The sequence below is a fragment of the Hyla sarda genome, chromosome 5 (assembly GCF_029499605.1).
Source record: "Hyla sarda isolate aHylSar1 chromosome 5, aHylSar1.hap1, whole genome shotgun sequence".
In the NCBI taxonomy this organism is placed as follows: domain Eukaryota; kingdom Metazoa; phylum Chordata; class Amphibia; order Anura; family Hylidae; genus Hyla; species Hyla sarda.
In genome coordinates, this window is record NC_079193.1 from 357,483,769 (window position 1) to 357,508,036 (window position 24,268).

A 24,268-nucleotide genomic window follows, 5' to 3' on the forward strand; every position below is an offset into this window, starting at 1 on the left:
CCTCCCATAGACTTGCATTGAGGGGGCTGGGCGTGACGTCATGAGGGGGCAGGGCTATGATGTCCCGAGCTCCCGGCTCCAGTGTTCGGAACAGTTTGTTCCAAACGCTGAGCAGCAGAGTACCACTTTAACAAGGTAGACAAGGGGAGGATGTAATGAACATCACATATACAAAGCAATGATAATGATAAATAAGACATAAGCTTTGCTACAGGGATTTTCTCTATTTCTACAAGATCGTTTGCTCTCACAACCTTTCTTCCAATCCCTTCCACAGTAGACAGGCAGCTGAGGGTTTGGACTCCGAGCACTGGGCCTCCGACTGCCGATACAGCACTGGGGAAGGGTTACTGCTGCCATCAGTTACATTACATCAAGATGCAGGACTTATATGTGACCTTCATGCAGAAACCGCAGCAAACATACCTGAATAAGAACAGCAGAGTGAGTGAGGGCATCGTTCAGCATCACCAGGACATTGGATGTAGGGACCACCCCGGGATCATGTCCCCATGATGTAATCAATAAGCGGTCATAGGCCTACAAAACAAATCTGATCAGATTGATGGCATGAAATTATTAGAAAGGGTAAAGTGCCAAGGAGGAAAGACATTTGTTGGAGTCACTGTAAGGGTAGGGTCGCACGTAACGGATGCTGCGGAACCGCCAGTGACCGGTCCTATATTGTGCCCCCCCTCGCCCCAACCCCTGGCCTGCTTGCAGCAGCAATCTGCCGCCATGAGCAGCCACACTGGGGGCCTGTGAGTCGCCAAGTGCATGAGCAGTGTACTGGCTGCTGCACAATGTTTGAGTGCACTCGGCGACCGCAGGCCTAAGTGTGGCTGCTCGAGGCGGCAGATTGCCGCTAAGAGCAGGCCAGGGGAGGGGCGAGGGGGGTGGGTGGGTGTAGTTGTTTTTGGCAACAGATGGAGGCACAATATAGATTGGGTCACCGGCGGATCCGCAGCGTAAAATACACTGTGGATTTGTTACGTGTGAACCTACCCTAAGGATCCCATTACACGGGCCAAGGCGCGGTTTAAACAACTGCCAATATCGTAGATTCAAAGGTAGCAGGAATATGCGTAGCGCTGTCCAGAAAAGCAAACAATGCAGGTGCGGTGACTTGAGGTAAAATTCTTTATTAACCAAGATGCAACGCGTTTCACTGCGCAAGCGCAGCTTGCGCAGTGAAACGTGTTGCCTCTTGGTTAATAAAGAATTTTACCTCAAGTCACCGCACCTGCATTGTTTCCTTTTCCGGTCAGCGCTTGCGCAGTGAAACGCGTTGAATCTTGGTTGATAATTTTTTTTTTACCTCAAGTCACCGCACCCGCACTGTGTCCATTCCGGTCAGCGCTTGCGCAGTGAAACGCGATGCATCTTGGTTAATAAAGAATTTTACCTTTAGTCACCGCACCTACATTGTCTCCGTTCCGGTCAGCAATTGCACAGTGAAACGCGTCGCATGTTGGTTAATAAAGAATTTTACCTCTAGTCACCGCACCTGCACTGGGTCCGTTCCGGTCAGGACCGCACAAATTCCTGCTACCTTTGAAGTTCTGCTTTGCTTTTCAAGTTCTACCAGGAAGGCTGCAGACGGGAACCTTTTGATAATCATTGTGTGCTGTCCATTGTGGTGTATGTCGGTACACAACCGGAGTTGGTAAGCGACCATCTGTACCCCCCTTGATTTCCCTTCCACTCACATGTGATACCCCATATGGAGCGCCATTGTTTCTTGTTTTAAAATATCGGAGATTGGAACTTGTTTAAAAGAACCTGTTACATGGCTCAAGGATGACGCTGTAAGGGCTGCGTGTACGATCACTGGATTGTTTTTGCGGCACCCTGCTTCTGTCATTCGCTGGTCACACATGCCACATTACACAGGAAGTGTGCAGCCGATGAGCGACTTTGTTATGCAGGTAAAAACAACACACTTAGCCATGAACGCTCATTTGTTGGCTGATTTCTGGCCCTATGACACAGGGTTATATTGGCCAATAATGTAATGGTGCCCTAAGATTATGGAGTTACTATGCGGCTGCACAGGAGGAGGGGGAATCACATTCATGATCCTTACCAGGAAGACATCAGGTAACTTGCGAAGCCTGGTTCCCTTAGACAGTAAGAGGGATGGCGGCCCACATCCAGAGACATGGTATATGTAGAGTTTAAACCATATGGAGCTGACTTCAGGAATGGCTGGTCCGATGTGCTGCAAAAACAGATGCACGATACCTTCATCTTCATTAAAGAGAACCTCTCATGATCTTGTTACATTTTATACTCCTCCCAGGTCACTGCCCCCATCAGGATAAACCACCCCCTGCCTTTATTTTTATTATTTTTTGTTTTCTCCCTTGATATTGCTCTGTATTTTCTGCTCAGTCTCAGTCAGATTCACAGACTGGGAAGGGGCGTTCCCCAGCAGGTGTGACATCATCTGAAGCCATACAGGGGAGAACTTCCTCCCTCACTCTGCTACACACAGCCTAGAGCAGTTCAGTGAGAGATGAGCTATGATTGGCTAAGACTGCACCCCCCCCCCCCCCCCCGCACTCCAAACTTCTGCCAGGCCAGCAGGAGTCCAAAGTCTGTGCAAGAGATGGGGGGAAATGTGCTCTGGACAAGTAGGGAGACATTTAGTGGCAGCTTTTTTAAACACAAATAATACGTTTTCCACCGGAATACCCCTTTAAAAGTGTTTCCCAACCAGGATACCTCCAGCTGTTGCAAAACTACAACTCCCTGCATGCCTGGAAAGCCTTCGGCCAATAGGAGATGACGAGTGTGTCCATAACAGATACATACTTAAAGCCGAAGGCTGTCCAGGCATGCTGGGAGTTGTAGTTTTGCAACAGCTGGAGGAACCCTGGTTGGGAAACACTGGCTTAAAATCATTCAGCGCACCCTCATATATCCCAACAACACTCTGCTGGTTCAGTGTCTGTCCAGAGTAAGGCCGGGTTCACACCGCGTTTTTGCAATACAGTTCCCATATCAGGTTCTTGATAAAAAATGGATTCCTCAAAAATCGGACTAAACTGTATCAAAACGTGTGTACAAATTTGGATCTGACTACAGTTTGAAAAATGATGTCCGGTTACGTTTTTAACTTTTCACTCCATTACAAAAAATGTTTCACTTGTTTGGTTGTAATTCCAAAAAAAACAAAAAAAAAATGTGCAAAGTAAAAAACCGTATGGTGCAAACCGGATAAGATCGTACGCACATATGATTAACTACGGTTCCCATTAACTCCCATATTAAAAAAATGTATACGGTTTCAATACGGTTTTTCACATGGACCAAAAACCCTGGCATAGGGTGCATTCACACCACGTTTTTGCAATACAGTTCTCATAAACGCTTTCAATGTGAAAACAATATGGAACCGTATTGAAAACCGTATGCATTGACTCTCCATTAAAAACCATATGCCAAAAGATGCACCCGGTTGTGTCCGTTTTGCGTCTTGTACAGTTTTGTCCTTTTTTCCCCCTACCTAAAACCGTAGCCTACCACAGTTTTTGGTCTGGGTGAAAAACCGTATTAAACCACATACATTTTTTTTTTTTTTTAACATGGGAGTCAATGGGAACCGTACAGAACTGTATGTGCGTACAGTTCCATCCGGTTTTCACCATACGGTTTTTGAGTTTGCACAGTTTTTTCCTTGGAATTTCAATCAAACAAGTGAAACTTTATTCATAATGGAGTGAAAAGTTAAAAACTTATACGTTTTTTCCTTAAAAAACAGATGCAACCAGACATCATTTTTCAAACCGTATACGGGTTAAAATTTGTGCACACATTTTGATATAGTTTAATCTGGTTTTGAGGAATACGTTTTTTTTTTTTTTTAATCAAAAACCTGATACGGGAACTGTATTGCAAAAACGTGGTGAGAATGCACCCGTAGGCTACGGGAAGAAAACGTACAAAACCAGACAGGATGCCAAACTGATACAACCGGGTGCATCTTTTGGCATACGGTTTTTCAATGGAGAGTCAATACATACGGTTTTCAATACGGTTCCGTACGGTTTTCAAATTGAGAAACGTATACGGGAACTGTATTGCAAAAACGTGGTGTGAACCCGGCCTAATCCCGCTGTAATGCACTGCAGGAGATGTAGTATTGACTGATATGAAGTAGCAGAGCCGCAGATCTCAGTTCTGGGACACAAAACCTACCTGGGGCGTGCAGCTGCTTATTGGCCGGATCTCGTTGGTGAGAGGCGCCATAGACACCAGAAGTGAGTAGTTTTTGTTTAAGACACGACTGCAGGTGGCTGGATCCAGACCCAAGAGGCTTTCACACCGCAACAGATCCAGCTGTAAACCTGCACTTACAAAACAGAGATATGCTGTAGATCAGTGTTTTCCCAACCAGTGCGCCTCCAGCTGTTGCAAAACTACAACTCCCAGCATGCCCGGACAGCCAACGGCTGTCCAGGCATGCTGGGAGTTGTAGTTTTGCAACAGCTGGGGGCACGCTGGTTGGAAAACACTGCTGTAGGTCATACGCACAACCCCATCAGTAGAGGAGAGACAGGACACGTTTCATACCTGCATTTGAGTGCTCAGGAAGTGCAATGAGTTCCTTGTTGTGGCGCAGGAACAGGATGGTATTTCGTAAAGTAAGTGCATGATCAAAGTACCGCTGTGCCTCGCCTTCCCCTGTGTTTTGTACCTGCAAGAGACAGACAATGGAATTATCCATATCTTCTACAATGCATCTGAACATGTATCTCCTGATGTGTTGTGTATACAGTCCCTATGCAAACCCTACCCGCTTCAATGGTTTAGACCAGTGTTTCCCAACCAGGGTGCCTCCAGCTGTTGCAAAACTACAACTCCCAGCATGCCTGGACAGCCGAATGCTGGGGGTTGTAGTTTTGCAACAGCTGGAGGCACCCTGGTAGGGAAACACTGCTGTAGAGACATGATGCCTACAGTGCATAGGGCTAAACATTGTGCCGGATAGTTCTTATGGGTCACTGTATCTGTTATGGGCACACTGGTCATCTCCTATTGGCTGAAGGCTGTCCAGGCATGCAAGGAGTTGTAGATTTGCAACAGCTGGAGGCACCCTGGTTGGGAAAGACTGCTGTAGAGTCATGATGCCTACATAGTGCTAAACATTGTGCCGAATAGTTCATATGGGGCACTGTATCTGTTATGGGCACACTGGTCATCTCCTATTGGCCGAAGGCTGTCCAGGTATGCAGGGAGTTGTAGTTTTGCAACAGCTGGAGGCACCCTGGTTGGGAAAGACTGCTGTAGAGTCATAATGCCTACATAGTGCTAAACATTGTGCCGGATAGTTCTTATGGGGCACTGTATCTGTTATGGACACACTGGTCATCTCCTATTGGCCGAAGGCTGTCCGTGCATGCAGGGAGTTGTAGTTTTGCAACAGCTGGAGGCACCCTGGTTGGGAAACACTGCTGTAGAGTCATGATGCCTACAGTGCATAGGGCTAAACATTGTGCCGGATAGTTCTTATGGGTCACTGTATCTGTTATGGGCACACTGGTCATCTCCTATTGGCCGAAGGCTGTCCAGGCATGCAGGGAGTGGTAGTTTTGCAACAGCTGGAGGCACCCTGGTTGGGAAAGACTGCTGTAGAGTCATGATATCTACTAGTGCTAAACATTGTGCCGGATAGTTCATATGGGGCACTGCATATGTTATGGACACACTGGTCATCTCCTATTGGCCGAAGGCTGTCCAGGCATGCAGGGAGTGGTAGTTTTGCAACAGCTGGAGGCACCCTGGTTGGGAAAGACTGCTGTAGAGTCATGATATCTACTAGTGCTAAACATTGTGCCGGATAGTTCATATGGGGCACTGCATATGTTATGGACACACTGGTCATCTCCTATTGGCCGAAGGCTGTCCAGGCATGCAGGGAGTGGTAGTTTTGCAACAGCTGGAGGCACCCTGGTTGGGAAAGACTGCTGTAGAGTCATAATGCCTACATAGTGCTAAACATTGTGCCGGATAGTTCTTATGGGTCACTGTATCTGTTATGGGCACACTGGTCATCTCCTATTGGCCGAAGGCTGTCCAGGTATGCAGGGAGTTGGAGTTTTGCAACAGCTGCAGGCACCCTGGTTGGGAAAGACTGCTGTAGAGTCATGATGCCTACATAGTGCTAAACATTGTACCGAATAGTTCATATGGGTCACTGTATCTGTTATGGGCACACTGGTCATCTCCTATTGGCCGAAGGCTGTCCAGGTATGCAGGGAGTTGTAGTTTTGCAACAGCTGGAGGCACCCTGGTTGGGAAAGACTGCTGTAGAGTCATGATATCTACTAGTGCTAAACATTGTGTCGGAGGATAGTTCATATGGGGCACTGTATCTGTTATGGACACACTGGTCATCTCCTATTGGCCGAAGGCTGTCCGGGCATGCAGGGAGTTGTAGTTTTGCAACAGCTGGAGGCACCCTGGTTTAGACTAGAAACCCTGTGTAGCCTGATCCTGCAGTCAAGTGTTAGGTTTTTTCAGGGTATACCTCTGCTGCATAGCTAGAACAGCTTAGTGGCATCTCTATATACCATATAGGTATAGGAAATAAACCCCACAAACGCGGAGTTATGAAAGCCTTATTCCACTCCATGTGTCCTCTCTTCCCACCAGAAGAAAAGGTGGTAGAGGGAGATGACCAATAATTTCTTACACAACCTTGAGGACAGGTGTGGGGCTCCATAACACCTTAGAGAATTAGACAGGAATAGTAAATCAGCCCCCTGTGTGTCCAGAATTGACAAGATAAGTCACATAAGCGTTGTACCTTTTCTAGTTCCACAAGAAAACTGTCCAACGTTTCATCTGACAACTTTCCCACTTCAAACATGGTGACTGCGTGACTCTTTAGGTTCTGTAAAACACAAAATGAAAGTCATTGGACAGCGGAAAGGATGGAGAAACCATAGTCACACACTGGACGCAACACAATGAGCTTCAGCCCTGTCAAACCCCGCACTTCTAAGTAACAATGCCCTTTCTATAAGTGGAGGTGCCATGCCATGATGCATTTAAAGGGGTACTCCGCCCCTAGACATCTTATTTCCTATCCAAAGGATACGGGATAAGATGTCTGATCGCGGGGGTCCCCAGCAGTGGGACCCCCGCGATCTCCCTGCTACACCCAGCGTTTGTTTAGAGCATCGGGTGCAGCGCCGGAAGGTTTGTGACGTCACGCCCAGCTCGTAATGTCATGGCCACGCTCCCTCAATGCAAGTCTATGGGAGGGGGCGTGACGTCCGTCACGCCCCCTCCCATAGACTTGCATTGAAGGGGCGTGGCCATGTAGTCACGAGCGGGCCGTGGCGTCACGAGCCTCAGTCCCGCATCACCAGTCATTCGGCACGGAGCGTAGTTCGCTCCGTGCACCGGATGTCTGGGGTTCTGCAGCCGAGATCTGATCTGATCAGCCGAGATGAGATCTGATGTCTGATCGCGGGGGGGGTCCTGCTGGTGGCGACCCCCGTGATCAGCCATCTTATCCTTTGGATAGGGGATAAGATGTCTAGGGGCGGAGTACCCCTTGAAGTAGTTTGAGGCTGGGGGCTACATCAGCACCATACTAAGAGATCGTAGCAGCCAGAAGTCCAACAATCCTCTGCCAATGGAATGGCTCCCGGAAGAAGGATCGTAGGGGTGGACGTCTCCTCTTTGCACATTTATTTTGCATATGTGGGTATCTCCTCAGCTTGCACTTTTTTGCACTAATGCACCTTGATAGGATGTATAATACTTACCGTATTTTTCGCCGTATAAGACGCACTTTTTCTTCCCCAAAACTGGGTGGAAAAAGTCGGTGCGTCTTATACGGCGAATACACCCCTATCGCGGCGGTCCCTGCGGCCTTCAACGGCCGGGACCCGCGGCTAATACAGGACATCACCGATCGCGGTGATGCCCTGTATTAACCCTTCAGACGCGGCGATCAAAGCTGACCGCCGCGTCTGAAGGGAAAGTGACACTAACCCGGCTGTTCAGTCGGGCTGTTTGGGACCGCCGTGATTTCACCGGGACCTTACCTGCCTCCTCAGTGTCTTCTCCGTTCAGGGATCCCCTGTATGGCCGACGCTCTCCTTCCTCGTCATCACGTCGTCGCGTACGTGCGTCGGCGTGCGTAACGACTTGATGACGGCAACGGAGAGCGAGGATACCCGGCCGGCAGCAGAGACGTTCCGGAGCGACGGGGACAGCGATGGAGCGACATCCAGGGCAGCGGTGATGGGTCCGGAGCGGCGGGGACACAAGAGTATTACCTCCTCCTGCAGTGGTCTTCAACCTGCGGGCCTCCAGATGTTGCAAAACTACAACTCCCAGCATGCCCGGACAGCCAACGGCTGTCCGGGCATGCTGGGAGTTGTAGTTTTGCAACATCTGGAGGTCCGCAGGTTGAAGACCACTATTGGGTTCAAAATCTTTAATTTTTTTGATTTTGCACCTAAAAATAGGGTGAGTCTTATACGCCGGTGCGTCCTATAGGGCGAAAAATACGGTACTTTTACTTGATATGTACTGCTGCCTAAAGATACCCTTACACGCACACATATATTATATGTGATGTGCAACCTGTATATTTATACCCACCTTACCAATTAACTACACCGTCTGTGGCATTTGCCACCACAGCATTTCTGTGCACTTTGTCCTTTGTTTCAGCTGCCATTCCTCCTTGTCATTTAATTTATGTGTTTTAAATTGTGTTTTTAACAATAAAGTTGATTATTTTGTTATATCAGTCTGCCAAAGCCTTTATTCTATTTTGGTGTTTGCAGTTTTCTGCTGGTACATTACATGGTCCACTTGCATGTGCCCTGGGAGTACATAGGGGTGTCACGGTCCCCCCCCCCCCCCATAGTTAGGGTTTCTTTGCTTGTGTCATTGGTATTTCAATGGAATGGCTTAAAGGGGTACTCCGGTGGGAAAAACTTTTTTTTTTTTATAAACTGGTGCCAGAAAGTTAAAGAGAATTACTTCTATTAAAAAAAATCTTTATCCTTCCAGTACTTATTAGCTGCTGAATACTACAGAGGAAATTATTTTCTTTTTGGAACACAGAGCTCTCTGCTGACATCATGAGCACAGTGCTCTCTGCTGACATCTCTGTCCATTTTAGGAAGTGTCCAGAGCAGGAGAAAATCCCCATAGCAAACATATGCTGCTCTGGACAGTTCCTAAAATGGACAGAGATGTCAGCAGAGAGCACTGTGCTCGTGATGTCAGCAGAGAGCTCTGTGTTCCAAAAAGAAAATAATTTCCTCTGTAGTATTCAGCAGCTAATAAGTACTGGAAGGATTAAGATTTTTTTTTAATAGAAGTAATTTACAAATCTGTTTAACTTTCTGGCAGCAGTTTATTTACGTTTCACTACGTTTTATTAAAGTTTAACATGATAAACAGAAATAAAAGCAGGTCATGTATTTACAGCCTTATTAGTAGATAGCGCGTAACATCCCCAAATCTGGCTGCAAAACATCAGGTAGGGAAGGGGAACTTCCTGTAGTACACGAGCATTCCATATGTTCAAAAGCTATTGTCAAAAATATTATACGTTAGAGTATATGGGTGTAAGCACCCTTTTCTGTAAAATAGCCCAGTAGGACCTCCAACTGCTCCAAATAGTTAGGAATTGTGGAAAACATCCCTTCCCTATGGCCCAAATTTCCTGTTAACATGGTTGCATGTGGCATGTAGTTTGTCCAAGGGCACCAGTTGATTAAAAAAAAAAAAAAAGTTTTCCACCGGAGTACCCCTTTAATAGTTCAGTTAGCTTTACACTGACAGGCAATTGCTCTTCTGCAACATACAGTGACCCCCCCGACCTACGATGGCCCCGACATACAATCATTTCAACATACGATGGCCTCTCAGAGGCAGCATCAACATACGATGCTTTTGTATGTCGGGGCCATCACATAAACGGCTATCCGGCAGCGCAGACTGCTTCAACTGCCACCGGATAGCCGTTTACGGTGCCCCGTGTGGTCTGCTGACGATCACTTACCTGTCCTCGGGGCTCCGGCGCATCCTCTTCGGGATCCCCTGCATCGTCGGCGCTCTCCATCGTCATCATCACGTCGCTGCGCACGCCGTCCCGTCATCCAATAGGAGCAGTGTGCTTAGCGACGTGATGGCGGCGACGGAGAGCGAGGATGCCGAGGAAGCAGAGGCCTTGCCGGAGCGTCGGGGACACCCCGGGGATGTGGTGACAGCGATGGAGCGACATCCAGGGCAGTAGTGACGAGCGGTGACGGTCCGGAGCCGCAGGGACACGTGAGTATAACCTCCAACCAGTGGTCTTCAACCTGCGGACCTCCAGATGTTGCAAAACTACAACTCCCAGCATGCCCGGACAGCCGTTGGCTGTCCGGGCATGCTGGGTTTTGTAGTTTTGCAACATCTGGAGGTCCGCAGGTTGTAGACCACTGTCCTATACTTTACATTGCACGGATTTCTCAACATACGATGGTTTCAACAAACGATGGTCCATTTGGAACCGATTACCATCGTATGTTGAGGGACCACTGTACATGTATGTGATAGTGCAGAAAACAATTAAATAGAAAGCTTCCAATGACATATCAGTGAGGGGCTGCGGAGCACATTAACTCACACACCATTTCTCTATCATTTTGTTCCAGCAGTGACAGATGGCAAAAAACAGATGCCAGGGAAGAGCTTAGGTGCCACTCGCTGCCACCGGTTTTTCCATCCAACATCTCTTTGACTCTATATGAAAGATTGACTCTAATAATGGATTCTATTTTTCATCCATGTCTGGTTACACTGACGTCAAAAGAACGACACCTTAAACATAAGCCTTACCGGAGACAGATTACCCATCATGAGGAAGGCCGTGAGAGTGGAGTCAAACAAGAAGGCAATACGCTTGGTGTGACCAATTGTCAGGTTCAGGCTGCTCACACTGGATGTCTCTGCTAATAGAGGGAAGAAAACACATGGAAATCAACACAACTCAGGACTGAATGTTGTACAAAACTAAACTCACAGTGATCTAGTGTGTAGGGGGATTAGACCATCAGGACTCACTGAAATGTCAAGAACACCAACACATTTCGGGGGCAAGTTCCCACTTCTTCAGATCAGGGGGCGATTTGAAGAAGGTGGTGCTTACATCCAAAATGCGTTATCCTTTAAGCTGCTTTCTATATGTATTTTTGTTATATATCTACTTACAGTGGTACTCCGCTGCTCAGCGTTTGGAACAAACTGTTCTGAACGCTGTAGCCGGCGCTCGTGACGTCATAGCCCCGCCCCCTCATGTCACGTCCGCCCCCTCAATGCAAGTCTATGGGAGGGGGCGGATCGTGACGGCATGAGGGGGCAGGGCTATGAGGTCACGAGCTCCCGGCGCCGGCTCCAGCGCTCGGAACAGTTTGTGTGGAGTGGAGTACCCCTTTAATATATCCACTTGGTTTACTTTGCCCAATATTACTGGATTGGGTTGAATTACCTTAGAAACTAGGAGCCTCTTTTTTTACAAGGTCAAGTTTTCTCTTCTCCATTTCCACATTCTATATCAGGACTGGACATCAATTTACTGGGACCTTGGGCCAGCAGCTGTTTCCATTACTTTGCTAACCTCATACTCAAATTTTTCTTCTTGCTCGTGGTGAGCGGCCATTGCTTACAGGTTTTGTTCCCCTTCTCTTTTAATCCATATAAAGGGTCCTGGGTCACTGAGGTAATAACACTTTGGAGAAATTGTTATGTAAAGACAAAAAGAGATCAGCAAGGGGCGCCCCGTGCTGGTCTCTTTTTGTCTTTACATAACAATTTCTCCAAAGTGTCCCATTTTTCAATGCAACAACATGAGGTCGCATGTTGCTTATGCTACTGTCAGCAGGCAGCATGGCCTAAATATTCAGCACCTCTGGACTTATCTCCTATCGACAACATCTGGGTCATCATTGGTCGGCAAGTGCGCAGTGGATCTTGATGATTTGTGTGCCCAAGTGCATCCAGTCTGGCAGAAATTATATTAGACAGCCAATAATAACCTACCGTATTTATCGGGGTATACCACGCACCGGCCTATAACACGCACCCTCATTTTACCAAGGATATTTGGGTAAAAAAAGTTTTTTACCCAAATATCCTTGGTAAAATGAGGGTGCGTGTGTGTGCATGCGTATACACCGATACACTGTTTCTAACCCCGCAGAAGCCCCCAGGAAAGGCAGAGGGAGAGAGGCCGTCGCTGCCCGCTTCTCTCCCCCTGCCTTTGCTGGGGTCTAGAGCCCTGCTGCCGCCGCTTTTCTCCCTCTGGCTATCGGCGCCGCTGCCCCATTGCCTCCCCCATCCCCGGTTTTATAATTACCAGTTGCCGGGGTCTGCGCTGCTTCTGGCTCCGGTGTGGCGTTTCCTGTGTCGTTGCTAGGCGCAATGACGAGGGGACGCCACTAGTCATTGCGCAGCGCATAGCAACGACGCAGGAGACGCCACACCGGAGCAGCGCTGACCCCGGCAACAGGTAATTATAAAACCGGGGATGTGGGATGCAATGGGGCAGCGGCGCCGATAGCCAGAGGGAGAGAAGCGGCGGCAGCAGGGCTCTAGACCCCAGGAATGGCAGGGGGAGAGAAGCGGCGGCAGCAGGGCTCTAGACCCCAGGAAAGGCAGGGGGCGGGAAGCGAGCAGCGACGGCCTCTCTCCCCCTGCCTTTCCTGGGGGCTTCTGTGGGGTTGGAAAAACCGGGGATCGGGGAGGCAATGAATGGGGCAGCAGTGCCGGCAGTCTCCGGACCCCAGGACAGGCAGGGGCAGAGAATCGGGCAGCGCTGGCGGTCTCTGGACCTGCAAAAGCCACTGCAGTTCATTGACTTAAAGCGCCCACTTTAAATCATTGAACTGCAGCGGCTTATCGGCGTATAACACGCACATAGACTTTAGGCTAAACATTTTAGCCTAAAAAATGCCTGTTATACGCCGATAAATACGGTAATTAATAGTATGCCAAGGATAGTAAGTGCGTGTATTCTGTACATGGCACAGATACTCGATACCGAATATATCAAAATGTTCAGAATATTTTGTTTTCTTTTTGCTCATCATTTGCATATCATTAGTTTGTCTCTAAATCCTGTAATTTCCTTAATCCCTCGATTTTTCCTTCCTGGTGTCAGGAACTGTCCGGAGCAGGATAGGTTTGCTATGGGGATTTTCTCCTACTCTGGACAGTTCCTGACATGGAAAGAGGTGTCAGCAGAGAGCACTGTGGTCAGACAGAAAGGAAATTCAAAAAGAAAAGAATTTCCTCTGTAGTATACAGAAGCTGATAAGTACTGGAAGGGTTAAGATTTTTAAATGGAAGTAATTTACAAATCTGTTTAAAACTTTCTGGCACCAGTTAATTAAAAAAATAAAAAAAAATAAATGCTTTCCAGGGGAGTACCCCTTTAAATCTATATATATAAAACTCTATGTGTGTATGTGTGTATGTATGTGTATGTTCCAGCATCACGTCCAAACGGCTAAAGATATTAACATGAAACTTGGCTCACATGTTACTTATATGTCAACAACAAACATAGGATAAGTGATTTAACCCTTACTCACCCCCATTTGCCAGGGGCGGGGTTTATGTTTAAAGTCCCATACAAGTCAATGGGAAATATATGTTACTGCATAACTTCCAAACGGCTGGAGATATTTCTATAATACTTGGTCACATGTGACTTATATGTCCACTTAAAATATAGGATAGTTAATTTAACCCTTAACTACCCCCATTTGTGAGGGTTGGGGGTTTTCATTTAAAGTCCCATGCAAATCAATGGGAAATATATGTTCCCACATAACTTCCGTATGGCTGGAGATATTTCAATACCTGGTACATATATTACGGGTCGGGATAAGAGGGTCGGGATAAGAGGACCGGGATAGGAGGACCGGGATAAGAGGACGGGATACGAGGACGGGATACGAGGTCGAGATCGAGATAGGAGGTCGAGATAGGAGGTCGAGAGAGGAGGACGGGATAGGAGGACGGGATAGGAGGACGGGATAGGAGGACGGGATAAGAGGACGGGATAGGAGGTCGGGATAGGAGGACGGGATAGGAGGACGGGATAGGAGGACGTGATAAGAGGACGGGATAGGAGGACGGGATAAGAGGACGGGATAAGAGGACGGGATAAGAGGACGGGATAAGAGGACGGGATAAGAGGACGGGATAAGAGGACGGGATAGGACGTCGGGATAGGACGTCGGGATAGGACGTCGGGATAGGACGTCCGGATAGGACGTCCGGATAGGACGTCCGGATAGGACGTCCGGATAGGACGTCCGGATAGGACGTCCGGATAGGACGTCCGGATAGGAGGACAAGATATGGGGTTGGGATATGACAACAATTTATGAGGACGGGACATGAAGTCAAAAGCTTCCTCTGTTGATTTTCCTCCACAAGAAGGATAAGAAAGGAAAAACCGGGAAAGCCGGGTACTCAGCTAGTAGTTGATATAGGTAAAACAAGAAAAGGGTCCAGAAAGTCCAAGCTATAACCCTTCTGTATTAAAATGGTACCCCGCTTCCCCAGCGCTCGGAACATTTTGTTCCAAATGTTTGGAGCAAGTGGCGGGGGGGGGGGGGGGGATGGGGGTTGCGACATCACGGCTATGTCCCCTCATTACGTCACAACCACACCCACAGACTTGCATTAAGGGGGCGTGGCCGTGACCTCACGACCCCCGCTGCCCGCACCCAGCATTCTAAACAAACGCCGGGTACTGCACAAAGATCGCGGTCGTACCGGCTGCGGGACCCCCCACGTTTAGACATCCTTTGGATACGGAATAAGAAGTCTAGGGGCGGGGTACCCCTTTAATCCAGAAGAAGAATGAATGCAAAATGCCCCATATTAGGTTAAGAACTCCTTCCTAACTCTAAATATGAGAATAAATCCCTGGATCACCACACCTTCACATGTGCGCTTACTGGGGTTTATTTACTAAGAGTGTTGTGTAGTTTTCTTTGTGGGTTTTGATTTCCCACTGGTATTTTCCCACGGTATTTACTAAGGTTTCCCTAGATTTTGCACTTTTCCCTACATTTAGCTTTTTTTTTTACAACGGTTCTGATCTGTCAGATTTTTCCCAGCTCAAATCCCCCAAATTTTCTGTGGAAACCTTATGTTGGGATTTTTCAAAACTGTCGGGGACACTCCCCTTTTGTCAGCGCCACGCCCACTTTCTCCCGTGGCCATGCCCCCTTTTCGAGTTTTTCTTGTAAAATGTAGGGTTTTGAGTTTTTTTGGTCATAAATTTTGTCTCATGGAACGTGCAACACAATTTGGGCGCAAAACCCTAGAAAAAAGAGTCGGGATCAGAGTTAGTAAATAAACCCCATTATGTTGAGTTGTACAGCAGTACTACCTACCTGCATCTTCCTGGCTGTTTGTGTCGGTGTCGGTCGCCGAAGAGGCCAGATCTTGTACAGGACTCTTGCTTTCTGTGCTCTCCCAGGAAAGAAGCATCTTCTGAGGATCCAATGTAGTCCTGAGCCCAAGAGAGCACAAACATTACTACACCCAATAAGGGGCCATGACACAAAAATCATATAGTATTGCAACCAAAGAACATAAACATAAGTCTGAGAACGTTTACTTCAGTCTGTTTACAGATGGAACGTTCCTCCACGACGGGTGCAGCTGATCCGGATTGATCACTTGTCCCTTTTTAATGGCGAACCCCAATCGGCAATACATGGAAACTGCATTCTGGAGACGAAAGAAAAATACAATTACTTTAGATGTTTATTTGTTTTGCATATATATCATAACTAGAGATGAGCGAACTTACAGTAAATTCGATTCGTCACGAACTTCTCGGCTCGGCAGTTGATGACTTATCCTGCATAAATCAGTTCAGCTTTCAGGTGCTCCCGTGGGCTGGAAAAGGTGGATACAGTCCTAGGAGACTCTTTCCTAGGACTGTATCCACCTTTTCCAGCCCACGGGAGCACCTGAAAGCTGAACTCATTTATGCAGGATAAGTCATCAACTGCCGAGCCGAGAAGTTCGTGACGAATCGAATTTACTGTAAGTTCGCTCATCTCTAATCATAACCCTTCTCAAGAAGGTCATGCAAACAAAAATAAATGAAAGAGTTTGCACTTTTACCATTCAATGTGTAAGCGGACTGTCATGCGGGTGTTCATAGTAGGGATCGACCAATATAGATACCGATAATCTGTGACCTTTCAGGCCGATAACTTATACCGATAGTCCGGTATAAGTTATCGGCTATTTCTACACCCAACCAACCAACAACCCCGAAGAAGCGGGCGCTTTAAATCAATGAACTGCAGCGGCTTTTGCGGGGCCAGAGACCGCCGCCACCGCCGACAGCTTCTCTCCCCCTGCCTGTCCTGGGGTCCTTAGTCCAACCACCGCCGCTGCCCCATTGCCTCCCCCATCCCCGGTTTTATAATCACCTGTTCCCGGGGCCGGGGTCCACGCTACTTCTGGCTCCGGCGGCGTCCTCGGCTGTCACTGTGCGCACTGACGGTGACGTCGAGTTTAGGACGTCACTCGTCATTGCGCTGCGCAGCGCGAAGGACGTCGCCGGAGCCAGAAGTAGCGCGGACCCCGGGAACAGGTGATTATAAAACCGGGGATGGGGGAGGCACGGGGGGCGGTGCAGGGCGCGGCATTATCGGATTATCGGCAAGGTAATTTCTGATACAGATAACCTTTATAGTAATAAAATGTCTGACAATGGCTACAATAGGAAGAACAGCTCTGGGGCACAAACTGATGATGTAACCAGATTAAACACTGTGTAAACCAGTTTTTCCCAACCATTGTGCCTCCAGCTGTTGCAAAACTACAACTCCCAGCATGCCCGGACAGCCGGAGGCTGTCCGGGCATGCTGGGAGTTGTAGTTTTGCAACAGCTGGAGGCACCCTGGTTGGGAAATACTGGTGTAGACTAAAACAACATTTACATAATGAAAACAATTTCTGGGATTACAAAAGTATCATCTGAGAGTCAGTCCCCCCCACTGATGAGCTGAGATAAGTCCATGACCTACCAAAAGATTCATGTTTTGGAGGCCTGAAAAACCCCTATTAAAAGGGGTGCTCCGCTGAAAAAAAAATGTCTTTAACTCAAACTGGTGCCAGAAAGTTAAACAGATTTGTAAATGACTTCTATTTAAAAATCTTAAAGGGGTACTCTGCTGGAAAACATTTTTTCTTTAAATCAACTAGTGCTAGTGCTAGAAAGTGAAACAGATTTGTAAATGACTTCTATTTAAAAATCCTTAATCCTTCCAGTACTTCTTAGCTGCTGTATGCTCCACAGAAAGTTCTTTTCTTTTTGGATTTCCTTTTTGTCTGACCACACAGTGCTCTCTGCTGACACCTCTGTTTATTTTAGGAACTGTCCGGAGCAGGATAGGTTTCCTATGGGGATTTATCTCCTACCCTGGACAGTTCCTAAAATGGACAGAGGTGTCAGCAGAGAGCACTGTCAGACAGCATACAGCAGCTGATAAGCACTGGAAGGATTAAGATTTTTTTAATAGAAGTAATTTACAAATCTGTTTAACTTTCTGGCATCAGTTGATTTAAAAAAAAATGTTTTTCAGTGGAGTACCCCTCGTAATATAAAGACAGTGGTTCCCATACCTTTACTAAAGACAAGTCGATCTCCAAGACATTTGCAAGCTGAAAGAAAAAAAAAAAAGGGGATGGATAAAATGCATGTAAGCCTGGAAGGAAATCATATAGAACGCAATTTGAAAGTTTTCAGACCCTTTTACTTTTTTCACATTTTGTTATGTTGCTCCTTGTGCTAAAATAAAAATAAAAAACAATCCATCAATATATTAGCACTGCTACTGATCAGCTGTTTAACCCCTTAAGGACTCAGCCCATTTTATTTTTACGTTTTCGTTTTTTCCTCCTCCCCTTCAAAAAATCATAACTCTTTTTATATTTTCATCCACAGACTAGTATGAGGGCTTGTTTTTTGCGCGACCAGTTGTCCGTTGTAATGCCATCACTCACTTTACCATAAAATGTATGGCGCAACCAAAAAAATACTATTTGTGTGGGGAAATTAAAAAGAAAACCGCAATTTTGCTAATTTTGGAAGGTTTCGTTTACACGCCGTACAATTTACGGTAAAAAAATGACGTGTGTTCTTTATTCTTTGGGTCAATACGATTAAAATGATACCCGTGATAACATACTTTTCTATTACTGCTGTGCTTAAAAAAAAAAAATCGCAAACTTTTTAACCAAAATAGTACGTTTAAAATCCCCCTATTTTGAAGACCTATAACTTTTTCATTTTTCCGTATAAGCGGCGGTATGAGGGCTAATTTTTTGCGCCGTGATCTGTACTTTTTATTGATACCCTATTTGCTTATATAAAACTTTTAATCCATTTTTTATAAATTTTTTTGGGAATAAAACGTTATAAAAAAGAAGCAATTTTGGACTTTTTTTTTTTATGTTCACGCTAGGGATGTCCCGATACCATTTTTTCAAGACCGAGTACGAGTAACGATACTTTAATTCTAGTACCCGCTGATACCAAGTACGAGTACTTTTATTTTAAAGGGAATCTGACCCCAGGGTGACCCGGTTTCTGGCGCTGTTTACCGTATGATATGTGGGTTCCTTGTTGTTTACAATGGAGGCGGCTGCTGTAGTATGAGCCAAGATTTCTCTCTTCTCCATTGGACAGAACAGGGAATTTGTATTGGCGGTGAGAACGATGACCACATGGTGAGCAGTGATAGAAACCGGGTCACCTGCACCATCTACCTATGTGACTCTGCTGTAAGATTGTCTTTAATAATAGGTAGTGTCCCCTGGCAGTCATTAGTAGCAGCCCCCCGGCAGTCATTATTAGAAGCCCCCCTGTAGACCAAAGCTCCCCTTTAGACAGTGGGCCCCCATTTAAACAGCAGCAGCAGCCCCCTCCCCTTTAGACAGCAGCAGGCCCCCCCCCCCCCCCGTTTAGACAGCAGCAGGGGCCCCCCCCTTTAGACAACAGCAGGGCCCCCCTTTAGACAACAGCAGGGCCCCCCCTTTAGACAACAGCAGCCCCCCCCCATTTAGACAGCAGCAGGGCCCCTCCCCTTTAGACAGCAGCAGGGCCCCTCCCCTTTAGACAGCAGCAGGGCCCCCCTTTTTAGACAGCAGCAGGCCCCCCCTTTTTAGACAGCAGCAGGCCCCCTCTTTTTAGACAGCAGCAGGCCCCCTCTTTTTAGACAGCAGCAGGCCCCCCTCTTTTTAGACAGCAGCAGGGCCCCCCTCTTTTTAGACAGCAGCAGGGCCCCCCCTTTAGAAAGCAGCAGGCCCCCCCCCCCTTTTAGACAGCAGCAGGGCCCCACCCCCTTTTAGACAGCAGCAGGGCCCCCCCTTTTAGACAGCAGCAGCCCCCCCCCCCCTATTAGACAGCAGCAGGCCCCCCCCTATTAGACAGCAGCAGGCCCCCCCCTATTAGACAGCAGCAGGCCCCCCCCTATTAGACAGCAGCAGGCCCCCCCCCCCTATTAGACAGCAGCAGGCCCCCCCCCCTATTAGACAGCAGCGGGCCCCCCCTATTAGACAGCAGCAGAGCCCCCCCTTTAGACTGCAGCAGAGCTCCCCCTTTAGACTGCAGCAGAGCTCCCCCTTTAGACTGCAGCAGAGCCCCCCCCTTTAGACAGCATCAGGGCCCCCCTTTAGACAGCATCAGGGCCCCCCTTTAGACAGCATCAGGGCCCCCCTTTAGACAGCATCAGGGCCCCCCTTTAGACAGCATCAGGGCCCCCCTTTAGACAGCATCAGGGCCCCCCTTTAGACAGCATCAGGGCCCCCCTTTAGACAGCATCAGGGCCCCCCTTTAGACAGCATCGGGGCCCCCCTTTAGACAGCATCGGGGCCCCCCTTTAGACAGCAGCAGGCCCCCCCTTTTTAGACAGCAGCAGGCCCCCTCTTTTTAGAGAGCAGCAGGCCCCCCTCTTTTTAGACAACAGCAGGGCCCCCCTCTTTTTAGACAGCAGCAGGGCCCCCCCTTTAGAAAGCAGCAGGCCCCCCCCCCCTTTAGACAGCAGCAGGGCCCCACCCCCTTTTAGACAGCAGCAGGGCCCCCCCTTTTAGACAGCAGCAGCCCCCCCCCTATTAGACAGCAGCAGGCCCCCCCCTATTAGACAGCAGCAGGCCCCCCCCCCCCTATTAGACAGCAGCAGGCCCCCCCCCTATTAGACAGCAGCGGGCCCCCCCTATTAGACAGCAGCAGAGCCCCCCCTTTAGACTGCAGCAGAGCTCCCCCTTTAGACTGCAGCAGAGCTCCCCCTTTAGACTGCAGCAGAGCCCCCCCCCTTTAGACAGCATCAGGGCCCCCCTTTAGACAGCATCAGGGCCCCCCTTTAGACAGCATCAGGGCCCCCCTTTAGACAGCATCAGGGCCCCCCTTTAGACAGCATCAGGGCCCCCCTTTAGACAGCATCAGGGCCCCCCTTTAGACAGCATCAGGGCCCCCCTTTAGACAGCATCAGGGCCCCCCTTTAGACAGCATCAGGGCCCCCCTTTAGACAGCATCGGGGCCCCCCTTTAGACAGCATCGGGGCCCCCCTTTAGACAGCAGCAGCCCCCCCCCCCGTTTAGACAGCAGCAGGGCCCCCCTCCTCTGTCGGGTGCTGGTGCTGCCGCTCTGCTGTCCCGTTCTCCCGTCCGCATTGTGACGTCCTATGGAGGAGCATGTGACATATACGTCACTCTGCTTCCTCTGTAGCGTTACGCTGGGCGCAGGGGAGGAGGCGGAGTGACGTGTGTGTCACATGCTTCTCCATGGAACACTATGATGCGGACCGGAGGACGGGAGAACGGGGCAGCAGAGCGGCACCAGGTATCGGGCATGGTATCGGGGACATTAAACGGGTCCCTGATATCATGCAAATGGCTAGTATCGGCCCCGATACCGACACCAGTATCGTTATCGGGACATCCCTAGTTCACGCCGTTCACCGTACGGTATCATTAACATTTTATTTTAATAGTTCAGATATTTACACACGCGGCGATACCAAATATGTATATAAAATATATTTTTTACATTTTTTGGGGGTGAAATAGGGAAAATGGGACAATTGACGTTTTTATTGGGGGGAGGGGGCTTTTCACTCTTTTTTACTTTATTTATTCTTTTTACTTTCTTTACACTTTAATAGTCCCCATAGGGGACTATTTATAGCATTCGATTGCTAATCCTGTTCAGTGCTATGTATAGGACATAGCACTGATCAGTGTTATCGGTCATCTCCTGCTCTGGTCTGCGGGAAGGCAGATCAGAGCAGAAGACTCCCGGAAGGCAGCGGAGGCAGGTGAGGGGACCTCAGTCTGCCGTGCTGGATGATCGGATCGCCGCGGCAGCGCTGCGGGCGATCCAATCATCCATTTTGGTGACCGCGATGCTGCAGATGCCATGATCTGTATTGATCACGGCATCTGAAGGGTTAATGGCGGACATCCGCGGGAATGCGGACGTCCGCCATTACCGGCGGGTCCCTGGCTGCGATCAACAGCCGGGGCCTGACGCGCATTATCCGGGCATCGCTCCGATGCTCGTGGTCATGCTTAGGAGGTAAATGTACGTCCTGGGCCGTTAAGGACCACCTCACCAGGACGTACATTTACGTCCTGCATCCTTAAGGGGGTTAAAGGGGGAGTGCCACTTGGGCGTGGACTGCAGTGTCTTCAATGTGAAGTGGTCCCCCAACTTACAATGGCCTTAGGTTACAATATTTTCAACATACTGTGGTCTTTTCTGGACCATGGTAACTTGTAATCCCTGTAGTACTGAAGCGTATGCGCCCCCTACAGTACAGTGAGGTATTACATGTTCTGTACTCTATACCTGTTCCAGGGTTAGCTGCTCCTTTGGACACCAGGTGAGGGCGGCTCCATGTTACTTTTTTAGGACACTGTGACCCTTATTTACTGTTGTGTAGGTTTCTTTGTGGGTTTTACTTCCCTACAATTTATTTTCCAAGGTATTTACTAAGGTTTCCCTACATTTTCCACTTTCCCTACATTTTGCTTTTTTTTTTTACACATGTTCTGATCTGTCTGGTTTTCCTCAGCTCAAATCCACCACATTTTCTCTGGAAACCTTAGTAAATATGTTGGGTTTTTGTAAAAGTGTCGGGAACATGCCTCTTTTTGGTGACCACACCCCCTTTTCCCAGCGGCCACACCCCTTTTGGGGGTTTTCTTCGCAAAATGGAGAGTTAGTCGGGGTGTTTTCAATTCAGGCGCAGACAGAATTTCTGGCGTACAACCCGACAAAACATGTCGGGTTTGCAATAGTAAAGGAGAGCCTGTGTGTATTGTACAGGACCCTGAAGAAGCTCCTGTCCTCTACATAGACAGTGATTACAGCTCCCAGCAGATCTTTATTAGGCTGGGTTCACACCACGTTTTCTTAAATACGGTTCCCGTATACGGTTGGGAGGAGGGGGCGTGGCTTAATCGCGGCGCCCGCACTCAGCCGTATTCGGGAACCGTATTTAATGCGTGTCTATGAGCCGACCGGAGTGAACCGCAGCCTCCGGTCGGCTTCGTTTTCGGCCGTATAAGGTTTCCCGACTGCAGGCAAAAACGCGGTTCACTCCGGTCGGCTCATAGACTTGCATTAAATACGGTTCCCCTATACGGCTGAGTGCAGGCGCCGCGATTAAGCCCTGCCCCCCTCCTCCCAATCGTATACGGGAACCGTATTTAAGAAAACGTGGTGTGAACCCAGCCTTACTTTTATATGTAAGGATTTGCTTTATCTATATTAGTTATCTACTTATTTTTCTTTAATCGTCACTTTTTCCTATTTTTGGTGACATTTTGGGGCTTCAGAACCAATTACCAGGTTTCCATAGAGTTCTGGTCTCAACATACAATGGTTTCAACATACAATGGTTGTCCTTAAACCAATTAATATTGTAAATTGAGGGACCACTGAGCTTGTAATTGTGGTACTGCTGTTAGCGGCAGTGCAGGGTACTCTCTCTTGCATACACCACGCTGTCATACCAACCCGCTATAAAGAGCAAATCGACTGCAAGGATGAGCAGAGCTGTACAGTGAAGAAACAAGCACTAAAGCCCTAATAGGTGAAGGACAGTCTAGTGAACCCCTCTATAATGTCTACAGCAGTGTTTTCCAACCAGAGGGCCTCCAGCTGTTGCAAAATTACAACTCCCAGCATGTCAGGGCATACTGGGAGTTGTAGTTTTGCAACAGCTGGAGGCACTCTGGTTGGGAAACACTGGTCTACAGAGAAGGACATGAAAAGGAGATATCAGTGTGATTTAAAGGGGTACACCGGTGGAAAACTTTTTTTTTTTTTTATGAACTGGCGCCAGAAAGTTAAACAGATTTGTAAATGACTTCTATTAAAAAATCTTTACCCTTCCAGTACTTATTAGCAGCTGTATGCTACCGAGGAAATTCTGTTCTTTTTTTAATTTAATTAAGGTCTTGTCCACAGTGCTCTCTGCTGACACCTGATGCCCGTATCACGAACTGTCCAGAGCAAGAGAAAATCCTCATAGCAAACCTATGCTGCTCTGGACAGTTCCTGACACGGACAGAGGTGTCAGCAGAGAGCACTGTGGACAAGACAAAAAAGAAATTCAAAAAGAACAGAATTTACTTGGTAGCATACAGCTGCTAAAAAGTACAGGACGGGTGACGATTTTTTTAATAGAAGTCATTTACAAATCTGTTTAACTTTCTGGCACCAGTTGACTTATAAAGACCTAAAAAAAAAAAATGTTTTCCACCGGAGTACCCCTTTAATATTTCTGCATAATTTCCTTCCTTACCTCTGCCACATTGGTGTGTTCATCTATAGAAACAAATATCTTGTAAAGCAGTGTTTCAAAGTAGTCTCCTTGTAGCCGGTTCATCACAAAACCTTCAAGGGGAGGCACTAAAAAAAATTCCAAAATTAAGATGATTTTTTTTTTACCAACTTGCTAAAGGCAATGCTAAAATAATATCCTATCCACACAATGAAAATGTTATATCAAAAAATTATAGCAGTGAAGGACCATATATAGCAGTGGTCTCCAACCTGCGGAACTCCAGATGTTGCAAAACTACAACTCCCAGCATGCCCGGACAGCCGTTGGCTGTCCGGGCATGCTGGGAGTTGTAGTTTTGCAACATCTGGAGGTCCGCAGGTTGGAGACCACTTATATATAGGATA

At 47.9% G+C, this 24,268-nt stretch overlaps 1 protein-coding gene across 4 annotated transcripts in view; it reads right to left on the bottom strand.

Moving 5' to 3' along the window:
• Window positions 1–24,268, bottom strand: part of FAM91A1 (family with sequence similarity 91 member A1) — a 90,973-nt gene that overhangs the window by 33,983 nt on the left and 32,722 nt on the right. For all 4 annotated transcript variants that reach the window (XM_056522695.1, XM_056522696.1, XM_056522698.1 and 1 more), the window contains exons 9-18: window positions 23,883–23,989; window positions 17,695–17,733; window positions 15,668–15,780; window positions 15,441–15,559; window positions 10,867–10,979; window positions 6,815–6,901; window positions 4,579–4,702; window positions 4,204–4,352; window positions 2,087–2,221; window positions 427–540 (exon numbers count right to left, since the gene is read on the bottom strand). In XM_056522695.1, the coding sequence (XP_056378670.1) occupies window positions 427–540; window positions 2,087–2,221; window positions 4,204–4,352; window positions 4,579–4,702; window positions 6,815–6,901; window positions 10,867–10,979; window positions 15,441–15,559; window positions 15,668–15,780; window positions 17,695–17,733; window positions 23,883–23,989 (1,100 nt within the window). The remainder of the gene's footprint in view (window positions 1–426; window positions 541–2,086; window positions 2,222–4,203; window positions 4,353–4,578; window positions 4,703–6,814; window positions 6,902–10,866; window positions 10,980–15,440; window positions 15,560–15,667; window positions 15,781–17,694; window positions 17,734–23,882; window positions 23,990–24,268) is intronic.